This window comes from Crocodylus siamensis, chromosome 4 (genome assembly GCF_052110815.1).
Source record: "Crocodylus siamensis isolate JL-2025a chromosome 4, ASM5211081v1, whole genome shotgun sequence".
Lineage (NCBI taxonomy): Eukaryota > Metazoa > Chordata > Crocodylia > Crocodylidae > Crocodylus > Crocodylus siamensis.
Window position 1 is genome coordinate 196,858,651 of NC_143398.1, and position 26,722 is coordinate 196,885,372.

General features: G+C 44.6%; 1 protein-coding gene across 2 annotated transcripts in view; it reads left to right on the forward strand.

Moving 5' to 3' along the window:
- The first annotated feature begins 3,785 nt into the window (after nucleotides 1-3,785).
- The window catches only part of FRZB (frizzled related protein), a 46,938-nt gene continuing 24,001 nt past the window's right edge, over nucleotides 3,786-26,722 (forward strand). The window contains exons 1-2 of one of the 2 annotated variants that reach the window (XM_090045288.1): nucleotides 3,787-5,189; nucleotides 24,294-24,341. In XM_090045288.1, coding sequence (XP_089901414.1) covers nucleotides 4,454-5,189; nucleotides 24,294-24,341 — 784 coding nt within the window. In that variant the 5' untranslated portion in view covers nucleotides 3,787-4,453. Of the gene's footprint in view, nucleotides 5,190-24,293; nucleotides 24,342-26,722 lie in introns of both variants that reach the window. The other variant, XM_090045289.1, reaches the window with a different exon arrangement.

Below are 26,722 nucleotides of genomic sequence, written 5' to 3' on the forward strand. Positions count from 1 at the left end.
AACCAGTTTTGCAGCCACCAGTTGCCTTTGCAATAGTTATAGTTAACTTTACAAAAGAGGGAAACAGTTATATGTGCTGTGCACTTTTGGAAATTGGCCTTAACTACTCTGTGCTTGACCTCCCCCTCTGTGCAATGGGGATGTTATGCCTTCCTTTGTCCCACCTTTGTTATGTCTATTAAGCTCTCTTTACTATGTCTCTTACTATGTGTATGGACCCAAGAGCATAAGAACATAAGAAGTTCCATACTGGGTCAGACCAGTGGTATATCTAGCCCAGTATCCTGTCCCCAACAGCAGCAGCAGTGGATGCTTTAGAAGGAGAGAATATGAATACCATTGGTTTAGAGATACCAGAGGAGAACTGAGCCAAAGCTGGGCAGCTTTTAACTGTGCCTGTGCTGAAGTTGGGGGGAGGGGTGGGTGGAGGGAAATGGGAGAAAAGAAGCAGCAAAGGCACCAAGCGCATATCCCCTCTGGCTTAAAGTTTTGTTTGCACCTGAGCCAGAGTCAGAGAGAAGTGGCTGTGGCCAGGGTACAGCTCTCAGCTGCGTGCCCTGCAGCTGATGGACACAGAAACCACCTAGCTTGTAGATTTGAGATGGGTTGTTCTGGCCTGCTGATTATAAAGCTTGCCAGCTGATGGTCATCTTGTTTTTTTTTAACCTGGCTTTACTATCAGCCCCTACAACCTCCTATGGAACTGAGTTCCACAAGTTAACTATGATCTGCATAAAAAGTATTTTCTCTTGTTAGTTTTAAACCTGTCTTCTGCTAGAGGTAGGGAAGAACTATTACAGATTTATCTTAGACTGCAAGATTTCTTTTCATGGACCAGAGGAAGAATCTTGTACATTTGAAACGGTATCCCAATGACATTTGGTCCAATAAAAGATATCACCCTAAGAAATCCTTGCCTTTTACATCATTTCTGGATCATCACAGCTACAACAGCACTTACACCACTGTAAGATTTAAAAATAGATATATTCTTAACATGTCCTTGCATCCTTAACCATTGTAAAGCCATGGATTCTAGGTGACCTGCAAGTACAGTATGATTGTAACATTTGGTGCTGAAAGCTATGAACAACAGACAGAGAGTGCTCAGTAAACAAGTGATTGGGATTTACCTTAGGGAGGGGGGAGTTTGAAATATGAATTTTCATTTCTACCTGGGAGCAATTTTACAATCGTTGCATTCTCTTATGCCTGAGGACGGGTGTGTGTACTTTGAAAGCCTGCAAATAAAAAAGAATTTTTTTTTGCAACTGTCTAGTTGGTCTAATAAAAGATATCGCCCCTAGCACACTGACTGAAAAGAAGTTGCCACTCATCCAAATGGAAGGGAGTTTATTATAAAGTGTGGATTTGAACTTATTACAGTCCAAAAGTAATTCAATCCCCCTAATTCCTAAATCTTAGGTGAGTATAAGGGTGAGAGTCAAATAAGATTTGAATCCACTGTACACATTCATTTAAGCTGAATTGCTTAATAGGAATTTCTGTTTTACAGGCATTTATGGATGTGAGCAGCTCCACTGAAAACAAGTGAGACTAATCAGATGCCTAGCAGTAAACATACATATATGTTAATGAAGTCAAGAGCCTTTTTGTCTTCTCTTACAAAATGCAGAGCTCCTAGTGGAACTGGTCCCTACCTTCTTGGATCTGGTTATTTCACAGAACAACTCGCAGGCAGCTAAATCCTAGTAACTAATTGGTTCACATCACAGAGGCTTGCCCTGTAAGCAGCCAGATCCTATTGAAATTTAGAGTATCATTGCTGCTTCAATGGAAATAGGGTTAGGACCTTTGGTCACACAGTCAGGGCATTAGTGACTGAAAGGTACCTTTTGATGGTCTTTGTGAAATAATGTAATGGTTTCAGTCCACTTGCTTTTGTACTGGTGTTCTTGTTAACAGTATCATCAGAAAGTCCAGCTCATGGAGACTGAACTGTGCTCTCACCCACAGAAGTACTTATTCCAGAATGGGGTTAAGATACACTAAGAGATTTCCATCGTCTGAACAAGGTCTGGCCTGAGGACAATAAAGACCTTCCTCCCCCTTTCAAGTTTTGCATCTCTTACTAACACTACATTTCCCTCAGTTTGTAAAAGTCAAGAGAACTAAATTAATTATCTAATTTATACATGTAATAATACATACATAAACCTAATTCAGCCTACAGGGTCAGTTCTACAATATATGTCTCATATAAGAGAGGAATAAATCTGTCAGAATTCATTCTATTAGGACATGTCTATGTTGTTACATTGTGAGGCCAGGCAGTGACATTCTGAAATACACTGCTCTGCACCCTCTGCCTCCCAAACAAGAAGTGGCTTAGCCATTTTACTGTGGCTGTGCATGCATCAGTAAGGTTCTGCTTAGAATAGATAGTAATCTGCTCTAATTGGGTACAGACATCCCCTTAGACCTTGATCCTGCAAAGACATGTGCTTACTTAACTATGCACACCATGAGTAGTCCACTGAAGTCCTGGGGAGAATTCTCAGGGTTGAATGATGGTCTTGTTTAAACCAATGGGAATTTTGCCATTGATTTCAATGAATCAGTGATACTCCCCACCCCCCTCCCTTAATTGTGAAGTTAATCACATGTATAAGTCTTTCCAGGATTGGGATCTAGGATTTCAACTTCACAAATAACGTTCTGTTTCCACATGCTGTTCAAATTTGCATTCCAGTTCCCACATACTTAGTTCTTACAATATGCTTCTCCAGTCAGTATTTTGATTTGTTCAGTCCTGGAAGGTATTGAAGCAATGCTGCTGCACAAAACAAGAGAAACAACTACATGATCAAACAGTTGCTTGGTATGTTTAATACTGGAAACAGTGTTAAGATGGTACAAAAGAACTCCGTTTGCTAAGCACACAAGAGAAAATCCCTCTAGGACTATTTTTTTATCAGATCAGTCTCGGAGAATGTGATCTCCCTTTGTCAAATCACTGATCAGGGCGCCATTCAAATACCAGTATACATATTTTCTAATGTTGCATTCATGAAAGCAAAACTATCGTTGTACTTGTTTAAGGCTAAATTTTTACATTTGTTTGAAGTTGTCAGCTTTTTTATTTGTGATTTCTCGCTACTATAAAAATGCTCATCATTCAAAATTGGAAGGGACTTTTTCACTCGGATCATTTTAAACACTTGCAGCTAAATATATGACCCTAGTGTACTACAATTTACCTCATTAGAAATACAAGTTTCCTTTTTAATTTATTGTGCTGTCTGCTGTAACGTATATATTCAAAACACAAAGGTCCTTCGCTAAGAAACACAGTTGAAGGATTAAGATTTTTTTTAAGTTGACACATGGAAGTAAGTAATTGTAGCTCCTATTTCTGCTGAAAATGCTACTTTTGCTGAGGACCCCAAAATCAAGTTTAAGAAGGTGTGTGTGTGTGTGTGTGGGGGGGGGGTGTTTTAACACTAGAATTTTCTTTTTTCTACCCTAACTGGAGGGCTAATGTTTTTTCCCCCACCCCACGCCTGGTTTAGATTGACAATCTGCCTAGACAGCTGTACCCACAAATCCCATTGCATTTAATTCACTTCATTTAAACACAAACACTTGATTCCCTATTCCAAACTCAACACGTTTGGGGGGGTGGTTTCTAGTGGGAGCTAGTTATCTGAGTTCCATGTGACACCTCAAATCCATGACCAGAAACAGATAAGGGGTGTGTGTGTGTGTGCGAGCGAGAGTCAGTGAGTGAGAGAGATCACATGCAGAAAGTATGTGTGTGTGTGTAGATAGGCTCTGTGTATGTGTGGGAGCAGAGGGTATATGTTTGTAGGTGTGTGTATGTGAAGATACGGGGGGTGAGCAGAAGGTGTATGGTTGTGTGTGTGTGGATAAGGCAGTGTGTAGATAAGGGTGTGTGAGAGAGAGCGAGCGAGCGAGTGTGTGTGTGTTTGGCGCTGGCGGATCAGCTGTGCGGACCGGCGGGGTTAAAACAAAGGCATGTTGCAGTGGCGGAGCAGGGGTGATTTCCTGTCGGGCCGGGGCTCTGCTGCGGGGAGCGGTGTCCCCCTCCGGTGATGTGAGCTTCTCTCGGGGTATCCCCCCCCCGGCAGCCGGCGGCATCTCCTCCGCTGGCCCGCGGGCGGTCGGCGGGAGGGGAGGAGCGCAGGCAGCTCCGCTCGCCGTGTTCCCGTGCCCTGGAGGGCAGGGGCGCGGGGCACGGCTCCCGCGGGGGGAGGGGACGGACCGCGAGGTGAAGGCGGGGCAGCCCCGAGCCCGGCGGGGGAGGCCGCGCACGACCCCCCCGGCCCCTTGCTCGCGTCCCGGGGGGGGTCCCGGCAGCGCAGGGCCCCGCCCGCCTCGCCCCCACGGGGCTGCTGCTCGGGGAGGCGGCAGAGGGGCGCGTGACAGCGCCGGGAGCTCGGGTCAGCGCCTTCCCCCCCGCCCCCCGCACATGACAAGGGGCGAGGGGCCGGGCGGGCTGGCACTGCCGGAGGAGGGGCCGGAGCCGCGGCCGGGAGGTGGGAAACTTGTGAAAAGGAGCCGGAGCCGCCACAGAGGCTCAGTGCGGAGCCGCTGCCGCCGCCGCCGTCCCCCCGCCAAGTTCACGTCCAGCCCGCAGCTCCCCGGGCAGCACGTGAGGCGCCGTCGGCCCCGCCGCTGCCGCCCGGGGCAGGCCCTGGAGCCGCAGCGGGCCGGCAGGAGCGGGCGGCGGCGGGCGGCGGGCAGGGGCCGGGAGATGCCGCCGCCGGCCGCGCTGGGGCTGGCGCTGGCGCTGGCGCTGGGCTTGGCGCCGGCGGCCCGGGGCGCGGCCTGCGAGCCCGTGCGCATCCCGCTGTGCAAGTCCCTGCCCTGGAACATGACGAAGATGCCGAACCACCTGCACCACAGCACGCAGGCCAACGCCATCCTGGCCATCGAGCAGTTCGAGGGGCTGCTGGGCACGCAGTGCAGCGCCGACCTGCTCTTCTTCCTGTGCGCCATGTACGCGCCCATCTGCACCATCGACTTCCAGCACGAGCCCATCAAGCCCTGCAAGTCGGTGTGCGAGCGCGCGCGGGCCGGCTGCGAGCCCGTGCTCATCAAGTACCGCCACGCCTGGCCCGAGAGCCTGGCCTGCGAGGACCTGCCCGTCTACGACCGCGGCGTCTGCATCTCGCCCGAGGCCATCGTCACCGCCGAGGGAGCCGGTGAGCGCCCCCCGCGCCCTTCCCCGCGTGTCCGCGGCCCCGGCCCCGCTCTGCAGCCACGGCCCCCCGGCACCGCCGGTGCCTGCCCCGCCGCCCCCAAGGGAGCTGCCGCCAGTCCCGCCGCCCCCAGCGCGCTTCTGGGCGCCGGCTCCTTTGCTTGCAGGTGCCTGCAGCTTTCTGTGGGTGCACGTGAGTGTGCGTGCATGCAGGTGAGTGTGTGTGTGTGAGCGTGGGAGTGAGCGTGTATGCATGTGAGTGCGTGGAAGTGTGTGAGCGTGGGAGTGAGACCACGTGCATGTGAGTGCAAGGCATGTGTCTAAGCACAGAACTATGCATGTGCATGCAGGTGAGTGCGTGTGTGTGTGTGCATGCGTGTGAGCATGGGAGTGAGAGTGTGTGTTCATGAGTGGGTGTGTGCATGCGTGTGAGTACAGGCGTGTGTGTAAGCATGGGAGTGTATGCATGTGCATGCAGGTGAGCGCACGTGTGTGTGTGCATGCAGGTGAGCGCAGGTGTGTGTGTGTGAGCATGGGTGTGTGTGCGTGGAGGTAAGTGCACGTGTGTGTGTGCATGCATGTGCATGTGTGTCTATGCAATGAGTGTGTGTGAAAATGATTTAATCTCAAAAGGAAGGTTTCCAAAGATAATGGGATAGTGCAATATATATCTGTGTGTGCCTGTACACACGTGTGTGGAAATGCCCTTATCCCAAAAAGAAAGTATCAAAAGGCACTGTCATATTGTGTGCGTGTGTGCCTTATGTGTGTGGAAATGGCCTTATCCCAAAAAGAAAGTATCCAAAGATACCATCCTAGTGTGGGTGGAAATAGCTGTATCCCAAAAAGAAAGTATTAAAATGTGTGTGTGTAAATGGCCTCATCCCCCCCCCAAAAATATCCGGTCTGTGGGAGCACATGGGCAGATCTAGGATTTTGAAAGGGGGGGATGCAGCTGGTGTGTGGCATCATCCCATATAACACAGCATGTATTTTTCTTAAGGCAAGAAGAAACTACAAAACTTTACTAATAAGTCCAAGGGCCTGGGACTGTATAATACAGTTTAACATCCAAGCAAAACAACGAATATAACTTCACTGGAATGAGTTAAAAACACTCTGGGGGTTGTGGAATAGGAGCTTCCTTACCAGGATCAGTTAACAGACCACAGGATTGGAGAAAAAAGGCCAGCTTGATTGGTGGAGCATCAAGACCTTTAAAAAGGAGAGAGGGTCCGTTAAAACCTGTGGGATGTAGAGTTTTTGGAATCAGGTAGATTTTAATAAGCCATGAATTCAGTTGATGCTCTCACTGCTTCCTGACTAGAAATACTGCTGCCACTGCCAGCCAGTTGGTTTTAAACTTTGGGTGAAGCAGGAATAAAAGGGGGGTGCAACTGCACTACTGCAGCCCCCCTGGATCCACCTATGAGTGTGTGTGTGGAAATGGCTGTATCCCAAAAGGAAAGTATTAAAAGGTGCTGTCAGTGTGTGTGCACGCGCACGGACGTGCCTGCATGCATGTGTGTAAATGGCTGTATCCCAAAAAGAAAACATTAAAAGGTGCTGGGTGTGTGGGTGCACGTGCACACATGGAAATTAGCCTTTATCCAATAACATGAAATTGTCCTGAAATACAGGATACTTTCTTGGAGGTGTTTCTTTTTTTATGTTTTTTTGTCGCTATCTTGACATTGACCTGTTTACCAACCCCACAAAAAAAGTTGTGATTTTTTTTTTTTTTCCTGGCCAAAAATGGGAACTTTCACGAGTGGTGTTGGTAACGCATGAAACGTTTGTGAAATTCTGACAAAAATGAAATGGGGCTGTTTCAAACACAGAAATAAAAGCAACTTCCAAATGCTTAATGAATTAGCTGTAGTATTTTATAAATATCAGTGGACTAGCTGAAGGGACTGCATCCAGCAATTAAGGTAGCTGCATATATAATTCGCCATTCCCTGTTGGTACTGCATATACAATTCCCCATTCCCTCGTTTTTCCACACTGCACAGGTAAAGCAGTCGGTGTTTGTGGGCAGATCTCTGGAATGGTAACCACTTTTGGTTCTAGTTAGGATGGCTGTGTTTTCTTGGCACTGTGCTCACACAAACCAGTCCTGCCAAGAGGCTGGGTTAATTAGCCCTGGGGTAGTAATATGCAGATATATTGCTTCCTGTGCAAAAATGTAGCCCATGACCATCCCTGGGACCAGAAGCAATATAGCTACAGTATGGCCTGTACCTTTTTCCACAGAGTGGCAACTAGGAAGCAGAAAAAATAATTGCTTCATATCTACTCCAAATGAAAACCTTAGCAATATAGTGCCTGGTATAGTGGGACAAAGATGGCTTTATGATCTTTCTGTGTCCCCTGAACCCAGGGATCGCTTTGGCACCTAGAATAACATCTGAGCTGCTTTATTTTGCACCTGACCATGATAACTTGCAGGTCAGTGTGCTACCAGTGATCACTAGGGCCCAGCAGCTTTCTAGATATACATGCTTTTATGAGCCATACTCCCTGTGCTTAGAATTTAGAAAACAGCTGCAGTGCAGGTCTTCCTACATTGTCTCAATGGCATCAAGGGGTTCCCTTGAGATAGGTGAAACTCTGTATATCTGATTTAGCTGACTTTTTCAACAGGTTAGTGCCTTCACTGCAAAGTGGTCATCGAATAATAACTGGTTCTTTATAACAAGGGTGTAAATTTACCTATCAACTAGGTTGTGGCTGCTTTTGGGATGGGACATGGAACTTGTTAAAAGGGCAAAGCACTGAAATACAGCAGGACAAACCCCAAAGAAATAAAACTGTTTTCAGTTGAAACAGATGAGGAAAATTGTGTTAGACGCACTATAATTACCCCAACTAGAATTTGGTAAGAACGCTGAAGCTATCACCTTGGACTTGTTAAATGATTAATTGTTCAGTTTTTGTCCTTCCTATAAGAAACTTTTGAATATGGGCAAATTGAGAAGTAATATAGGCGATGATGACTGTTACACATTAGAAAGCTAATACTGCTTATTGGCCGACACCATAGAAAGGGCCATGATAGCAGGACAAGCAACAAACCAGAAGTTGTAAGATAAAGAAGGTCCACCCCGGCACTCTGTCTTAAACCTAACACTCAGGTGCTAGTTTCTCACTCTGTTACCGTCCTGTCTTGCTAGAGCCTCTTTGGTGTGTAAATTACACTACACTGCGAGGTTTGCTGACGTTTAACTTATGTCACCTTTACTGTCATCTCTGATTCTGGCCTTTAATGTTATCTCTGATTCTGGACAATTCTTTTGGATGAAAAGTGCTGTATGTAACTGGATTAGTATTAGCACCTTATTGAACCCCCTTTTCATTCCATATAGGCTATATCCCTTCATTCCTCATGTAATTTTCTTCATTTCTAATAAAACCTTATGACTTACATTTCAGTTCTTTTGTGTGTGTGTCCCAGCAAATCTTTCCCAGGTGACCTATGTAACTCTATTTCTTCCCTTTCAAACCGTATTGATTTACCAACCCAGTCTCTTCAGACTCTCGATTCCCCCTCGCCAGGTCTACCTGGATACCTCAAGCTAACTCTGCTCTTAATACTTCTGTCTAGCACTTCTCATTCCTTTCTAACCCTTCATTCCCCTGTAATCCTAATTTAAACCTAACATCCCATGTCTGTCTATAGAGCTGTTGTTGCTGCTTCTCTGAGTTGCAGACCTATTGGGGTGGTTTCAAGGAAGGCGGTTTTGAACTCCCAAATTAGGAATAAGTTTGTGAATGTCTCATTTTGAAACACATTTGCAAACTTCTTCTTCAGCAGCATTAAGACACTCTCAAAACTGCCTTAAAAATGGATCCAAACTGAGTGAGGCTTGGCAAATCTACAGCAATTTGAAAGCAATCATATCCAAAACTGAAGGGAGGAAGTTTCTCTAAAATTGCCCCAGAGTTACCTATTGCTGAGGACCACAGAAGCACAATAACCTCTTTGAATGATTCCAGTGTGAAATTCATGAAAACTTTCTTTCACAGAATGAAAACATGATGACATTCTGATTTCTGGGTTTTAAAAATTAAACCAACATGCTATCCACTGGACTAAAGGCACCTTTCTTAGGAAAATAAGCTTTAAAAAACATAATAAAGTATTCCTATTCTAGGAAAAGTTAAAATAATTGGTATTATTAAATTAATGGATTACACCCATTAATAGTAGAAAACACTACTAATTTCAATAACCAGTTAAAGATTAGCATGCAATGGAGTTCTAATATTTTCTAAATGTTCATGTTCTGAACCTTTTAGAGTTGGTGAAATACACTCAGCAGAACAGTCAGAAATGTAAATTCACATTCACTGCCATTTATTAATTAATAGACTGTCCTTATTCAACATGAAAATATTACCTCCCAAAGTAATAGAAGTTTGCATTTGTGCTTGGAGGTCTCAGAGTTCCATTCCAATAATAATTTACTAAGGTAAGCTTTTTTAAATCCATTCTAGCAAAAAGGCAAACTACAAAATAGAGTTGCTAAAAGGCTTGGCCACTGTCACAGAACTCAGAAGTTTTCAGTTGCATTTCTTTTCTTCCTACACCACACTTCCTCACTTGTGAACTGTTTATAGTATACATAGAAACAGATAGCTTTATGTAAACACATAACTTTATGTTCTGTTCCAGAAAAAAAACTTGCAGTGTGCAACATTTCTTCCAGTTAATCAACAGTACAATAGATTCAAATAATTTAATTAGTTATTAAAATATACGTGTTCCATGAATGATTACATGAAGATGAATAGTCTGTTCAAGTTGCTAGACTTCAGTATAAAATATTCACCCCAACTCTAACCAGATAAAAAGGCTTGACTGGCATTAAGGAGTATTGAGCATTTAAGATCCATTTCTGGCTGCTGAAGAGCGTTTCCAGCACAGACACTTTGGAAAGCAGTCATAGGGCAGCCTTCTGATGATTTCTTCCTAAACCACGGGTTTTCAGCCTATGACCTGTGGGTGAGATTTGGCCTACAGAGCCGCTGGATCCAGCCCATAGAGCTGGGGGGGCTTCACCAGTGGTGAGGGCCTTTGCCTATGGGGGGTTTTGCCTGTGCTGTGCCACAGGCAAGCGGAAGGGGGTGCTTACAGCACCCCATGACTTGGCCGAGAGGTCAGAAGAAGTAGCAATGGCGGTGGCAGCGACAGTGGCCAGGTCCCAGCACAGTCTGCCTGAGTGGGGTGATTCCGGCTTGTGGTCATTGTCAACTGCTGTCCTAAACCATGGTACAAAGGGCAAGGTCTGGAGATTGTATGGGTGGGCATATGGTATGCAGTGCCAGGTATTGTTCCTGGAGTAACTGAAGACACTTAATATAGAAAGGTCCTATAGTTGTCCAGGATTGGCAGGGCACAAAAATGGCATAAAGTGCAACAGAGTCTCAGCCCTAAATTCTTACCCTGACCGCAGTATTCCCTGCCAAGGCTAGCCAGTTGGTAACAACAGAGGCAGTTTAATTTGTTCCCTGTTGGTTCTATTGTAACAAATACTGGCTTCTGCATATCACTTAAGTGCATAGACTGCTTAAGTTCACAGCATCTTTCAGCCCCACTCTTTACTTTGTAACAATGTATTCCTGTTCTTTGCATTTTAACTGTAGGTGTCTGCTTTGAAACCAAACTGTGCCAGAAATAGAGAAAGGGAAGCAATTGTCAAAAAGCTGTTATCAAAAGCCTTGAATAAAATAGAAGCTAGTAGTCAGTTTTATGGCTGATATCTCCCCTCATTTTCAAGGCTTCTAATAGCAGCCCTTAGAGAGACTATTTAAAAAAGCCTTGGAAAGGAGGGGAGCTTGGGGCTGTTAATGCAACAGCACTGACAGTGCTATGTCCTTGCAAGCACTGATTGTTTGCATTAAGTGTAGATAAATGCATGCTCCAGGTACTTGCAGAACTTTTTTCAGTCTTGAGGCAAGGTATTTCAATGAAGTACATGGAACTATTAACACTACTTAGGAGGAAATTGTTTTATCTTGTTTAATGGGTATAAACAGCAAAGAGGTGTTGTGAAGCTTAGTTATGGTAACATATGTGAAGTCATGTCAGTGCCCTGTTTGATAAACTTTTCTTTTATCTGATTTTGTGAAGGAGTATTTATATAGGATGGTAGGTTTCTGCATAGGCACTATGCATGATAATTTGCCCTATTCTCTTTTCTAAGCTTGATATCTTTGAAAACTAGGAGGGGCTCAAGGTTAGCATATGCAAGCAGTTTCAACTATCTCTTCTTTATATGAAGACAGAGTTTTACAGTGAGTTCTCAGATCTTTCTTTCCCACTTATTGTTATTTCAGCCAACACCTGTCTAGTGGCTGTTGCAAGAACCACAAACTCACTGAAATTAAAAATGGAAAGACACTTAGTGAGTCATCTTGTCTATTTTTCTGCCCAGTAAAGAATTATTTTATGTCTATTTTAACATTTATTTAAACATTTAAGTTTCCATGCACTCATGATACCAGAGCTTGAAAAACTTACCAGACACATACTAGGTTCAGTTTGGCACAAAACCTCCAGGAAACTGTTGTAGGCAAAGGTTGATTTAAAACACTTGTATAAAGCCCATCGATAGAGGGGTTGGAAGAGACTGCTGAGGTTTCTGCTGCTGAAGGGCTTCTGTATTTTGTATCCAGCCTGTTGATGCCTGGAAGATTAAAATGTCTCGTTGGAAAGAAGAAAGATCTGTTTGTGTCTTTCTCTTACTGTTTCTCTGAAGCTCTGTAACTTGAATAAGATACCAAGTACTGTACCCTTCAACCTGTTTGTTTATTGCTGCAGAGCAGCCTTAGCTACTTTGTACCTTCCCAGTCCTCTGCTATGCACAATCCCCCCTACATCCCTGCCTCCCTTTTTTTCGGAGGCAGAAGATGTCATCAGAGAGCTTCTGTACCACTAAAATAAGAAAACTGAAAGGGGGTGCTGAGAACCTGTTACCCTCCTAGATCCCACTTCAAGGCTACTGGGCTGTGTGGCTGTTTTTGAGAAATCGGAGTTGTTCAGTCCTTTTATGGTTCCCATAAGAAGTTCCTCACCTGGGAAGGGGCGCTGGCATCATACAGAGACACCAGAGAAAATGTTGCCTCCCTGACAGATGTGCCAGTGAAGAGACCAGAGACTAATTTATGTGTTTTGTGGGATGAAATTGGGCTTAAGCACTGCAGGCACATAATAGGGGGACTGTGTTGAGATTTGTCCCTTGGACTTGACTGTTGTAAACTTGTAAGCAAGCAAACATTTCATGTCACCGTTGTGTTGAGTGCTTAGATTCTAAGCTTTAAGGGCAGGGACTGCCTTTACTTTTATATGCAGCACAGCAGAGGTGTAATTAATAGGTTTAATACCTCAGGCAAAACCCTGCCAGAAGAGCCAGTGAAATGGCCAAGTTGGTTAGTTTTACCTGCTGTAGGTTCCAAAGACCCAGTAGCCTGTTACTGGTTGCTGCTGTTCCACCCTCCTGTGGCACAGGGCTGCTGCCGCTGCTGCCAAAGCAAAGCTTCCCTGGCAGCTGCCATCCACATACTCCAAGTCGGTGCCTGGGGCTGATGCCTGGTTCACCCACCCCTACTTACACCATTGCAACACAGCACTGACTATTATTGAAAGTGCTTATGTCCCAGTGACATGCAAAGCGTCACAGGAAGAGAGACACTTTGGAATTGAAACCTGAACAAATAATGCCAATAACATGAAAGAAATGGGATGCATGGAAAAATCAGAGGACAGTTTTAGCCTAGCTTAATATTTGTCTCCATAAAATTCTAAGTTACAGTAAAATTTGAGTGATATTTGTCTGAAATGGCCAAAATATATTTGAAAAAAACCTTTTGTATATTGTTGTGCCTTCAGCATGTGAAAGAGTTACTTACAACCCTACATGTTTTCTTTTGCTGAATCTTGAATGCCTGAGTCAAAGCAGTTGTATTTGATTACATGGGAACAGAGCAGGTTAATTGTTTCAGGGTATTATGTGAATGTCTGCATTTGGAGAGAAGAAAAGTGGACAGAAGAAGGGCACCAACAAGCTGATTTATATACATTTGTCCATTTTGCATGTAAGAGAAACATTGATGAATGAACATCATTATATTAAAAGAAAAATATAAATGTAGCTTGAAGGTGTGGTGCACATAAAGTGAAGCATGGGGTGAGGGAATTCTTTAACAGGATGTAAAACAAGTGTTAGGACCACTTCAGCTAGTTATGAAAGGGCACCTGACTGGAAGTCTGAATCCCCTTTATATACTACACTTTTTAATTTACTTTTTTTTAGGAAAGGGATTCTGTGGTCAGAGGGATACATTTTGATAATCATCAGTTAGGTGGAGAAACACTGACTACAGTTAAGTCTTTTTTCTTTGCCTCTCCGTTTCTGTTTAGGTATGTGAGTTCATATGTGCTGATACAAGCAATTGCCTGTATGTGTTTAAAACATTATTAAAAAGACCTACTGTCCATGCTCATTTTCAGATGTTATTAACTTTGCATATGTCCACCTGGCAAAATACTGTACTGTGCAGAGATGCCAGAACTAGCGTAGAACAAACTAGCCTGAGTAACAGAAGCAGTATACTCATGCACACATAGCAGTCCAACCAGGCTAAGTAGCTTTTATGAGACTATACTGCTTCTAGTATCTGCGTTAACTTGTTCAGGGCTAGCTTAGGTACATCTCTGTGTGACACTGCATTGAGCTATAGAGACATACTCTTTGCTATTTCTAAGTTGGTTGTTTCCAGACTTTTTCTGCTCTGACTCTCACTTTGTACAGCTCCATTTATTTCAGTCAAGTTTTGCAAAGATATCAGTTAAGACAGCATCCTGCACTTAACAAATCACGCATTCGTCTGGGAGGCCTCTGTCTATGCCAAGTTAGTAATTTTAAAGTTGAGCCATTTTTCACTCATTTACACAAAAATGCAAGTGAACCATTTTCTTTGTTTCAGAAATAAATAATCACTGGTGGGCTGGAGGCCCACTCAGGAGGCATTGATAAAGTTGAATGAAAAAAATAAGAGAATTCTGAACTTCACTGATTTTTGCTTGGGGTGGTGACGGGAATAGTTTTTCTTTAATCTATCTGTATGTATAGAATGAACTGTAGATAAAAATTTGGCTTTATGATCTATTGAAGAATAAACTAACTGCCAATTCAAGATCTGTATCAAGACCTGTAGAGTTGAGTGCTCCCCAAAACGGTCCATTTTAGTTGAAGAAAGCTGCAAGTGTTTCGTTCTCATATGAAAAAAGAAAAAAATTCTGCTGTTTGGATCTAAATCCTGCGTACGCTGTATTCTTATTGATAAGAATGCAAAACACTGGAATTAGGATTTATTGTGTGGACCTGTATGTGTTAACAGTTATCTTTCAAGTTGCTTCATTACTATGAGTTCAAAGATGATGCAACATCTTCTCAACACTTAACTAGGATCAGTTTTTCATTATTTCTGTTTGCAGTTGTGAAAATCCTGTAATTTAAAAATGTTTCAAAATTAGAAGACTAAGTAACCAGTTGTTATAGAACAATAAATATATAGGCTGGATTTTAAAGGATAAAGGAATTAACTTTGAAAGATTTCTTAGCCAGCACTTCCTAATGTATGAAAAAAAATTGAAGAAAGTCTCAAAACAACAATCCCCCAGTGTGGTTTTGCTGTTTCCAGTAGTGTTCCTGAAATGGCTTCAGTAATGGCTGGGCAGTGTTATTTTAATTGCATTGACAATCAAGATCATGTTACTTTTGGATTTCCTCTTTTACTAAACCATAAACAAGATATTCATTCATAATACTTTCTACCAAATTACATCTTTCCTTTTTTCAAACCCTTCTCCCAAACTTTGATCCTTGGATTATTTTGTACAACTGGTATAAAAATGGCTTCTGTTTTACTCTTTTTCAATGATTTTTACATATTTCCACTGAACACTGATTTGTTAGGAGGGGGTGTAAGAAAGGGCAGGAGGCCATATAACAAAGTCATTGTTATTATTTTAAAGTGAAAGGTTTTGGTCCCTGGCAGTGGTAAGGCTTTGCATTATTCAGGAGTACTTTTTGATTTGTCTGTGCCATGCACATCTTAAACATAAATGAGGATCTACATTTAGTTTGAAACTCGTAATTTTCATTTATTAGTAAAAGTTAATTCAATATGTGTTTTCATTTATCTAAGTACTGTGTTACTGAGGTGCTCATTTATATTGAAAATGGACTTTTAAAAGGATATTTTTTTCCTCCAAAAATTGTTACTCAGTTAGTCAGAAGATTCACACATGGGATAGCTCTTAGATCCTTTGAATTTTCTAAACAGTTTTGTTTTATTTCTTTTAATAACATTTTAATAGGAAGCCTTTTAATTTGGGCAGTGGCTGAAATTTCCTCTCTGTAGTCCTTCTATTCGTAGTTGAGAGAGATTTCTTGAAAAAATTGGCTACTTGGCAGAGTTACAGATCCAAAGGAAAAGTGCAGCAACAGGACAGTGATTTTCTTTTTTTTACATTTATTTAAAAAATTTTTTTTAGTTATTACTCTTTTTATGTTTAAGAATCTATGTACTGTACATCTAAGTGTGATGGATGGAGTCTAGGGGGTGTGAACACGAGTTCTCTGCATGTGGTTTAGGTGTAGGTCGCTTACTTTACTAGGCAGCAGTTTCCCGCTCCCTGGGTACATGTGTTCACTAGGGGTGCACTGAGTTTTTGGGCTAATATAGATGGCCGGTTTTTAATGAGCCATATTGGCCAAAACCGATTCAGTTGCTGATATGCAGCAGCATGGAGAGTAGCAACTGGCTGTTATGTCTGTTGTGGGGGAAAGGATGGGAGGAAGGAAGGGGCATGGGGTGGGCAGATTGTGGTGGGGGCAGGAGTGGGGCTGGGTCTGGAGCAGGCACTGCCGGGGTGGAATGGGGTGGGGCACAGGATGGAGCCACGAGCTGCTTGTCTGGGGAGGTGCGGTGCGGGGTGGTGTTCTCACTACTACTTGCACCTTGGGAGGGAATGGGGGACATATGCCCCTGCATCTGTGTGTGGGGTGAGGGTGGGCTCCTGTTGCAGGCTGGGGTTGCGCTGAGCTCTTCCTGGTGGGGGTGCTGGGCCAGGGCTACACTGGGCATGGGTGATGGTGGTGCTGGGAAGGGGCCTATGGGGAGGTTGCAGCCACTCCCAAATTCACTGTAGCCCCCCTCCCAGCCCCACCACTGCCTGCCCCAAGAGTAGCCCTGGCCCAACCCCCCAGGAAGAGCTCAGCACATCTGCAGCGGCAGCCCTCGTCCTGTGCACAGATCTGGGGATGTGTGCCTGCCATGTCCCCCTGGGGTGTATATAGAAGCGGGAGCCACCCCTCCCTCCCTTTGCTCCCCAGACAAGCTGCCCCACCCCACCCTAGCTGGGCAGCATCTGCCCCTACCCCAGCCCCACTTCTTCTCTCACCACAGAGGCCTCATTCTGCCCCCCCATGTCCCTTCCCTCCCCCCACTCCTTTCCCCACGACAGACTTACCAGCTGGGTGCTGCTCTCCATGTTGCTGGGCTGTGCTCTTGGCTGCCTGTGTGTTGTACTACAGCTGCATACTTATACAGGGCATTTATTGGTGACATTATTGACCACATCAGCCAAAAAAAAGCCAATTGCCAATGCTATCAATTTTCCTTATATTGGGGCTGATCCGATATGGGACTGTTGTATTGTTGCACCTCTAGTGTTCATCACTTACAGGAGCCGCACATGGAAACTGCATTAAGTAACTCAGGGCGTGGGGAGGAATCGGCAAGATTTGGGGCGGGGGGTAGCAGGTCTAGGGGGGTTGGCAGGATTGGTGGGGTCCTTGAGGGGGTTGGTAGGTCTACAAAGTGGGGTTTTCCAGTTGAGGGTGGAGTATGGGGGGGGCAGTCATGGTTGGAAGGCAGGACTAGGGTGAGTGACTAAGCTTTCTCAGCCCCAGGGCAATGCTGTGAATACATGTGAGATCGGGTTGACTGAATTTCAATTTAAGTTATTTTATGCCCAGTTTAACATTTCTGAATGCCTGTATCATTGTGTATTTCGATCAACTTAACCTTGGCTATATGTATTCTAAATATAAACTAATTAGACTGATGGGGTACAGGTGCTCATAAACACAGTTAATTAGAACTTGGTGGATAAGGGTCTGTGTACAGAAGCTTGATTGGGACAGGAATGAGAGAAATCAACACACAGAAGTCTGACTGGTTAATAGTGAGATGAGGACTAGGTACATGCAAGGCTAATTGGTTAATGAAGTGATAGGGTCTGATCAGAATCAGGGACACACAAAACCTTCCTATGACATTCTGTTTGGTTCCAACCCTGTTTGGTCAGAATGTATTCTATCTCAGAAAACAGCTCAAATATTCTCCCAATTAGCTTTAAACCTCCTCCTCCTAGCATATGGCCCCTTATAAATAAGACAGGAAAATGAACATCAAATCTTGTTAAAAAGCAGTTAGAATTGCTACACAACGAAATGGCTGTTACAGACTTATAAAAGTAAGGCAATAATGATGACTTAAGTCACACAGTAGTGAATAGTGGTCCCACGGGTTCTAAAGCTATTAAAACACTTCATGACATTTATTCCTAGTTATAATGAGGGATCTTGGTTTTCTCTGTTTAAAAATCACAACTTCTGTGACAAAAATCACAAATTCTCTGATTAAACCCCCAAAATCCATGTTTTTCCATGATTAAAATGAAATGCCACTATATATATAGGTATCATCTGAACACAATGTTTTATTGATATATTTACAGTTTTAAAGCACTTTAGAAGCTTACCAAAGCCTTAATCACTATAATAAAATAGATTATAAATACCTATAAATATTGGTGTTTGATTTTGGGTTTTTTTATCATGGAAAATCAGAGCTCCCTGTGCCCCCTTAGGTCACGAGGACGTGGGTCTAGCTCCAGCTGTCCCCCTCATTGCTTTGTGGTGCTGAGCAGCCCTAATATGCTGGTGCCCTGCCCATGCCATTGCCCCTCACTCCCCACCCATAGCCCCCTGGCCCTGCCAGTGCTGCTCACTCTCCACCCACAGGCCCCTGGGCCCTGCTGGTGCTCCTCACTCCCCAACCACATCCCTGTTACCCCCATCTGTGCTGGTGGGGCCCCCATCTGCCAGAACTATGAGGCCACGGACCCAGACCTGCAGCCCCTGGTGCCCTACAGCAGCACCCAAGCTCTGGCTGCCACATGTGGGAGGCAGCAGCTGCTGTGGCAGAGTGGAGCCTGGCTTCCCCTCCCCCACAGGTAGAGCCCATGTGAGGTGGGGAGGGTGGGCTGCCTGCTGCAGGCTCAGGCTCCCTGCCCTGCTGCCCTCCCCCTAGGCCTTGTGTGGCCCAGCAGGACCCAGTGTGGCAGGGTAGGGCAGAGCGGGGCTGGGTGGGGAAACTTGATGTCACCACTGCGAGCCCTGCACGGCCATGGTGACATGTCCACTGCTTGCCTGGCAGCAGTGGGGGTGGTGGCACAAAGTTGTGCCCCTTACTGCTTCTGTGTGGGCAGGGGACACCTCGCCATGGTGGTACAGGGCTTGTGGCAGCAGCATTCGGCTTCCCTGTGCCACTCTGCCCTGCCGTGTTGCGTCCCACCCACTGGGCCATGGATGCCCCAAAAGAGGGCAGCAGGGTGGGGAGTCTGAACCTGCAGTGGGCAGTCTACCCTGTCCATGCCCCGAATACAAATCTGGGGGGCATGTGCCCCCCATGCACCTTCGGGGAGTGCACACAGCAGTGGGGTGCTGCCTGCAGCCTTGTCCTGCTCCCTGTCAGGGCCCCACATCCATGCATTGCAGCCCCAAGCCCTGTGGGCAATAGCCCCAGCGTCAGCCCTGCCCACCTCCCTTCCTCTCTCACTATGGAGTCTTCAATTTCTGCACCCCCCGCCCACTGCCAGACTTGCCTGTGGGGAGTGGCTTTTCAGGCTGCTTGGCGGCCATTTTTATGTGTACATGCGCGTGACACCCTCCTCTCACTCCCCCCAGCCCCTTGCAGGCTGGAACTCTGCCAGCCTGCAAGGAGAACCCCACCGGTTCTCACATTTTCCTCCTTTAAAGGAGAAAATCTGGGTTTTTCTACTTTAAATGAGAAATCTGGGTTTTACTGCATTTCTCCATTGTGAACAGAAAACCCAGATCCTGTCAAACCCAGAACTCTGTCAAAGCCAATTGGACTCTGATCAATTCTGGGGAGAGGGTGACCAAATAGATTCAGTAGCAGGTTCTAACCTAATGTTTAAAATCTGTTCTATACATTTACCACATTGTGAAAATGATTATTAGTAAAGTGATAATTGCAGAAAAAATACTAGTAACATTCTCTGGAGATCTGGACGAGACTAGGTACAGACATATGATGTTAAAAATGGCCACCTGATCTTAGTTTGCTCAGGTGCAGACCTTACACTTAGGTTCACCTAGCTAGGGATCAAAATGCAAACTGTACAGAAGTTCAGGAACATTAGATCAGTCTAACAGTGGCTGCCATAATTTAAATTAACCTTACTTACAAGGTAGTCTAACTTAGACCAGGTCCAATGAGACTGATCTAGCTGAACTTCTGCACAGTTCCCAGTGCAGGCCTGGGGTTGGGAAAGCACAGTCACTGGTCCCAGGTCCAGAGCTGTGATTTTCCTACTGCCTCCCCATGTCACTGGCACAAGAGGTCTCTGCATGCAGTTTAGGTATAGGCAGCTTACTTTAAACTACTTATACCTAGACTGGAAGTAGGTGTGTGCCCCTCAGCTCCTCCCCACACCCCTGAGGGATGACCCCTCCTTACAGACCAGCCCCTGTCCCCAGCCCACTAACCCCTTCCCCTCCTCCCATTCTGCAAGCTGCTTCTGGTGCAGAGAGCCCATTGATGTACACTGGAGTTGGGGGAGGGGTGGGCAGGATTAGGGTGGAGAGGTTGGCTGGCTGGGTGTGAGTTACTTGTCTGGGAGGGGGCGGGGCTCCCCATCTCCCCTTACCCCCTACCCCCCCCCCCCGACTCTGCTAGACCTCTGGATCCTGCCAAACCCTTCTGGACCTCATAAACCTTCCCACAGACCCTGATAGCCCCCCTTCCCCAGCCAAGTCCCCCTGGCTTGTACCTTGAGCCCTCTAGCAGACTCCACTTGCCCCCTGATGCCCCCAATCCCCCTTGTTGACCTGACTTGCCCCCCTGCCCCTCTCCCACTTGCCCTCCCATGTTATGACTTGCCTTTGATCAGGTGGCCATTTTTAACTCGATCTAACATCCAAGATGTCTGTACCTACCCATGGAGAATTTTTAATAACATGTAAATTTAAGATGAGTTCTTCCAGCTTTTTTTAAAGTGAAGGGAAGGGAAGTGTTACTGTATCAAAGCCTTTCTACCAAGATTGTATTAAAAAGAAAAAAAAGGACAATTTCTGTAGAGGTTGTTTTGAGCTGGAAAAATCTATATGTAGATCTGAAGGACAAACCCCCAAAGTTCAGAAAACCTAAGTTTTTGGCTTAAGGAAGTCTTTCTTTTTTTCCTGAAGAGTAAAAGTCCTTCATTTTCTTTTTTAATGTTTCTTTTTTTGTATTTCTTTTTCCTCCCTCCCTGGGAATGAAGATATGGGAAAAAAACTGAATATTATGTTTCTGTTATCTCCTTCACTAACCAACATTTCTCTTTCTTTGTCTCCTGTCAGGCCTGGTCCCCATTAATTTTTTTTTGGCATAGCTATGTTTCTTAGGAACATGATAAAAACAATCTTGCCCTTAACTGAGCTATTTGAACAGGCAAACACCCTACTCTATATGTAGCTACACTGCAAAATCATAGCTGAGTTAATTTGGAGAACAGGGACTTTCTGTATTAGCAGAAGGAGTCTTTTGCCAGCAGGGTACATCTCCAGGAGACTGTCATAGCTACAATACTATACTCCTAATAAAGACAAGGTCTTTGCCCTCTCCTTCCGTTCTCTTTCTTTGCCTTTGTTTCTCCCCTGTTTCTGTGGTTCCCTTCACATACAAAATTAAATGGGCAGTCTTTTGAAAAAGGGGATACTATTATCATGGTCACAAGTATGAGCTGTCAGCCTCTAAGACAGAATCTGTAAAAAGGCATTTTGTGAACTTCTTGAAGATGTCATATGGCTTCCAGTAATAGGAAGAAATTATCAAATTGATGGACCAATTGAATTAAATAGGAATATAAGAATCGTAAAGAACTCCTGCAGGTTTCAGAGAGGTGTCCTGACAATAAACACTAAAACAAAGCATATACTATGTAGCTGGGTCTTGTACTTGTAGTTTGGGTGGGAGAGGAATAAGGGAAATATGATAAAAGCCAATGACTAACTTGCTTGAAAAAGGCCCCGTGAAGTCTCCTTCTTATGTTGTCCTATAGCAAAGGATAAAAAAAAGCATTCCATAAAATTAAAGAATACAAATTCAAACTGGATAAAGAAATACATTTTGATGTCATGCATAATTGATTTGTGGTGCTCAGTTAGAACACTATATGCTACTGAAAGTACATAGCTTATATAAGATACAAGAAAAAAATTATAAGTGAAAAATTGTATTAGACACACTTTTACTAGTTAAAATAATAAAATGGTAAAAATGATGAGAGGTATGTATTCTGTACAGCACATATAATGGGGATTTTATGAGGAATGTGGAGTAGGGTATAAGTTACAGCTGAAGAATAACTTACCGTATTTACTCAAATCCAAGACGAGTTTTTTTTTCTCCAAAAGCCACGGGGGCAGGGGGACCCCTCTTTCTGAATTTGAATGATGGCCCAGGAAAGACAATGGCTCAGCTCAAGCTTCAGCCTCACACTCGGAGCCAAAGCCAAAGCGGAGCCACTGCCTGCTCCAAGCTGGAGTGGTTCATGCAGCAAGGAAGGGGAGTGCAGCTGGCTGCCAGGGGAGGGAGGGGACACCACACAATATGGCTTGGAAGTAGATTGCAGAGCCTGCCCCTTGCCCCTGCTTACCTTCTGCTCCAGATTTGGCCTCTCCAGCCCCAACCTGGCCTGGCCCAGAGCTGCCGCTGCTCCTTCTGCCTGTCTGGGCAGGGCTGGGGCCACCATCACTCCTGTCTGCCCCAGAGCTGGAACAGAGCAGAACAGAGCACCAGAAGGTAAGTCGTGGGAGGGAGGCAGGATGCAGGCATGGGGTGGGGACAGACAGCAGGGGAGAGCAGGGGATGGAGGGCTGGGAAGAGGCAGACGCAGGCAGAGGGGGGAAGGGGTAGGGAACAGAGGGAAGCAGAGTGTGGAGAACAGTGAGTGGAGGGCAGGCACAGGCACAGAGGTAAGGAGGGGGGAGAGGTGACGAGGCAGGCAGAAGTGGAGGGGGCAAAGGGCATGTCATTAGTGGGCATGTGGCAGGGGTAGGCATAGGCACTGGGGTGGGAGGTAGACAGTAGGGGGCAACATGGGAGGGGGCAAGTGGGAGGGTAGACAGGCAGAGGCAGGGATGGGCAAAGGACAGTGGGACAGGCAGGGAGGATAGTGGGATGGGGGCAAGAGGTCGGGGTCTGGCCTCTCTCCCCCTACCATGGTTTTCTCCTCCAGGAGAGGGGATGAATTTAAGATGATCTTCCATTAATTGGATTCTTTAGATAGAAAATTATAGCATACGTATAGTTTTTCACATAGAGAATCTAATGGGGGGGGCATCATTGGACATCTGAGATTATAAATCATCTTGGATTCAGGTAAATATGCTAGTTTCAGGGGAAAAAAAATCTTCCATCTTTACTGTACAATTAGGTACAGGGAAGATTTGATAGTTTCTTAGGAGGCAAATAGTTTGAAGCATTGTCAGAGACAGGATATTGGACTGAAAAGACAACTACTTCATTGTGCTATGGCATTTCCTGTGTCCTTGTGCTGACTACATTGATACAGATGTTTGATTCTGAAGTTTCAGTATTGCCAGGTTTGTTTTTTTAGTTAAGCAAACAGTGGTATTCCAATATCTACATTTATACTTCATGTCTTATCTCCATTTCTCCAGATATGTGAAGTATGTTGCAGACCATATGATGTATAGCTAGGTATTAAGAAAGTAATAAGTAATGTATAGCCAAAATTAAAAGAAAACTAGATACCTAAAGATAGGTTCTTACATCCATATTTAGGTACATATTGTGTATGTATTTGTAAGTCATAAGCTGTTATTAAATATAAATAATAGTCCTGACCTTGCAACTGAATCCCCAGTGAGCCCCATCAGTTTACATGGGAGTGCACACAGGCACAAATACTCTCATTGATTCTGCTGGCACTTATATATGCTGCTATACATAGACATATTTATACCTTTCCTTGTGTAAAACATTATATGCAACAGTTCATATGTCTTCATTGTAAAACATGCATATAAACCCTATAAACACTGGTGTGGTTTAATAAACAGTAGATTTGAACATATGCAACATATTATGGCAAACATTTCCAGTTAGAGATGTTCCCAAAAGCACAATTTTATTTATTTATTTTGAAATTCGGCATACTGACCTTTCTTCTCTTCTGTTTCTTATCTCTTTTCCAAAATAATCAGCACATTTTTAAGAAGGGAAAATTTTAAATGCCTATTTTGGCATTTTCTTCAGTAACATGATTATGCTTTGTTTGTTTCTTGTTACTGGGGAAATCAAAGCTAGAGTGTCCTTCAGCATCTAGCTGAATAAAAAAACAGCATGTGGTCATTCAGAGGTGCACCAAGTTCACATCTGAAATGGCACATATTTTCATTGTTGTCCAGATCATGCCACACTATGCACAGTCACCAATGAAAGTGGGACATTTTCCATTTTTCGCCATAAGTAACACAGAATTTGTTTCAATGCGTAGCATTGAAGACCTAACCCTGCTTCTGTTTAAAAATACACTTCATGCTGACTTCTGTAGAAACGGGTGGGTTCTAAAACATTGTAACACCTTTTAATTGATATAGTCTTGATTTTTAATATACTAAATATTAGAGCAAATTAAGCATTTTAATGTGGCTGTATTGAAATAATCCAGTATTAATAATACTAACATTTCTTTACATATTTTATGAATCCATGCCAGATTTCCCTATGGATTCTAATAATGGCAACTGTAGAGGCACCGGCACTGGTGAGTACATTTTTATCTAACTCTCGAATAAGAGTTAAGGAAATTTAAAGTTGATAACATAATTAAGTCCTATACTTAATGATGAATAGACTATGTTATGTTACTTTGGAATTATGGGCATTTATAGACGTGCTCCAGGAGTTGTTGGGATGAATTTTAATTCGAGTGGCTCCAAGAGCCGCTCTAATTAAAGTGCCCAAAGCATCACATATATCAGCATCCCCCCACTGAAAAATGACAGCGGGGACACTTTAACTAAAGCTCATCAAATAAGCTTTAGTTAAAGTGCCCCCACCACTGTTTTTCAGCCTAGGGACTTTGGTACAAGTGATGCTGGAGTCTGCTGGAGTGCAGTAATTACCACACTCTAGCAGCCTCAATTAATTGAGTCTTCTCCAATGCACTGTAATTACAGTGATTTGGAGTAGCCTCACTGCACGTGTAAAGGAGCCTTATGCTTTCATAAGAGTTGCATCTGGAATTAAAAAAAATTGTATGGTGTAATAGTGGGATTTAAGTGTAGTTTAAGTCTTATAATGTTTGGCACTAATAGGGTAAAATTCTCTTTTAATCCTTTTTTGGGGTCAGATTCTGATACTTTTATATAGGGAAAACTTCTAATAGGCCAAAATGACTTCAGTTATTTCAGTGAAAATCTTATCTGAATTAGGACGGTGGGAATGAATGCTAATTGTATTTTTTGCTTTCATTATATCTTTGTAAACTACAGAAATATGGCGTAGTTTGTTCCTCAGATCATGCAGCTCTGTACCTCATCTTCCAATCATTTTTTGGTAACAACTGGAAATTCAGTTCACAAAATAAGTTTTATTAATCTTAATCATTGACTTGAACATGTGAATTCAATATTGTATCACAGCATTCAAATATAGTAGGCAGCATTTTGGAGTAGGAGGTGGGGAAAAATAATGGTACCACATATATTAGGCCTGGTATGTGTTATTTAGCGTGCATATCCCTAGTGAATTGAAGCCAAGTGACTATTATGATGTTTTGAAAATAGTAGGACCGGATTCACTCCTATATTGGTCCAGCTAATGCTTTTAGTTAAGTTACACTGGGTGCATCTATATGTGTATTAATTCACCTTTTCTAATACGCATTCAATTTAGTACCTCCAGCGTGAGATACTAAATTAATGTGCATTAGGCTGTGCTAATGCACAGAAGGGCATTTGCACAATGTTTTTAGTGATGCTTAATCCACAGACTATTTTACTGCACATTAGTATAATGTCATGGTTTTTTACATGATGTTTTAATGTGCAGTAAAAAAGTCACTGTGCAGTAAAGCGCACGTATACACACAGCCACTGACATAATTATAATCATGCAATGGTGAATTAGATGCAGTGTGTAAGAATGCTGACTGAAATGCCAGCAATCTCCTTTTTCAAATCTTTACTGTAAAGCAAAGCAGTGGCATTTACATATCTGAGCACATTTTATAAGCCTGTGACTATGAATATGTGTCAGTAATTGTATGCACTTAACTTTTTATTTACCATAAAAAAACTGTTCTAGATTTTTTTCTATAATTCTAGAATTCTAGAATAGTTTTGGCAGGCTGTCAAGGGCAGCATGGGTAGCCCCACCCCATGACAGGTGCCCCACCCCCTGGTCACCATCTTGGGACCAATGTCCTAATGTCTTGGGACCAATGTCCTAGGGCTGGCATCGGTGGGTCCCAAAGCATGGCACAGGCTGGGCTGCACCAGCAGGGAGAGTGGGGAGCTGGCCCGGCTCCATAGAGCCCCTGCTGGCTGGGACCCTGTGCTCCTGCCACCCTGCTCTGGGCCCCGCCAGCACTGGCCCCGGGACACCGGAGCAGGCCCTGTGCTCCCGCTGGCTCCCTGCCCACTCACTCCCAGTGCCCCCCAGCCCCACAGTACAGGCAGGGGGCAGTGCACAGCCCCGATCCCCTGCTCACCAGCAGGGAAGAAGCTGGTGCTGAATGTGGGGAAAAGTAGCCCCTCACCCGCCCCATGGCCGGCGCTCCCTGCTGCAAGTGCTTGCAGCCCCATGTGGGCTACAAGTGGCTACAGCACAGGGCGCTGGCCATGGGGTGAGCAAGGGACCGCTTTTCCCCACTCTTAGTACCAGTTTGTAACCCAGCCCTGCTGCCAGCCTGGGCTCCAAGCCTGCTCTGGGCTCACCTGTTAGTGGCAGCAGCTACAGCCCCCCTGAAGCTCGTGTGCTGGGCAGCCCACAGGTGGCAGTGACAAACACTGCCCAGTGCAGCAAGTGGGGGGCGCTGCAGTAGCTGTCGCCACATGCAGCCCCTACAGGCGAGCCTGGAGCCGGCGCGGGGCCCAGGCTGGAGTGGGGCTGGGTCACAAAGTGGTGCTGAGCATGAGGGGG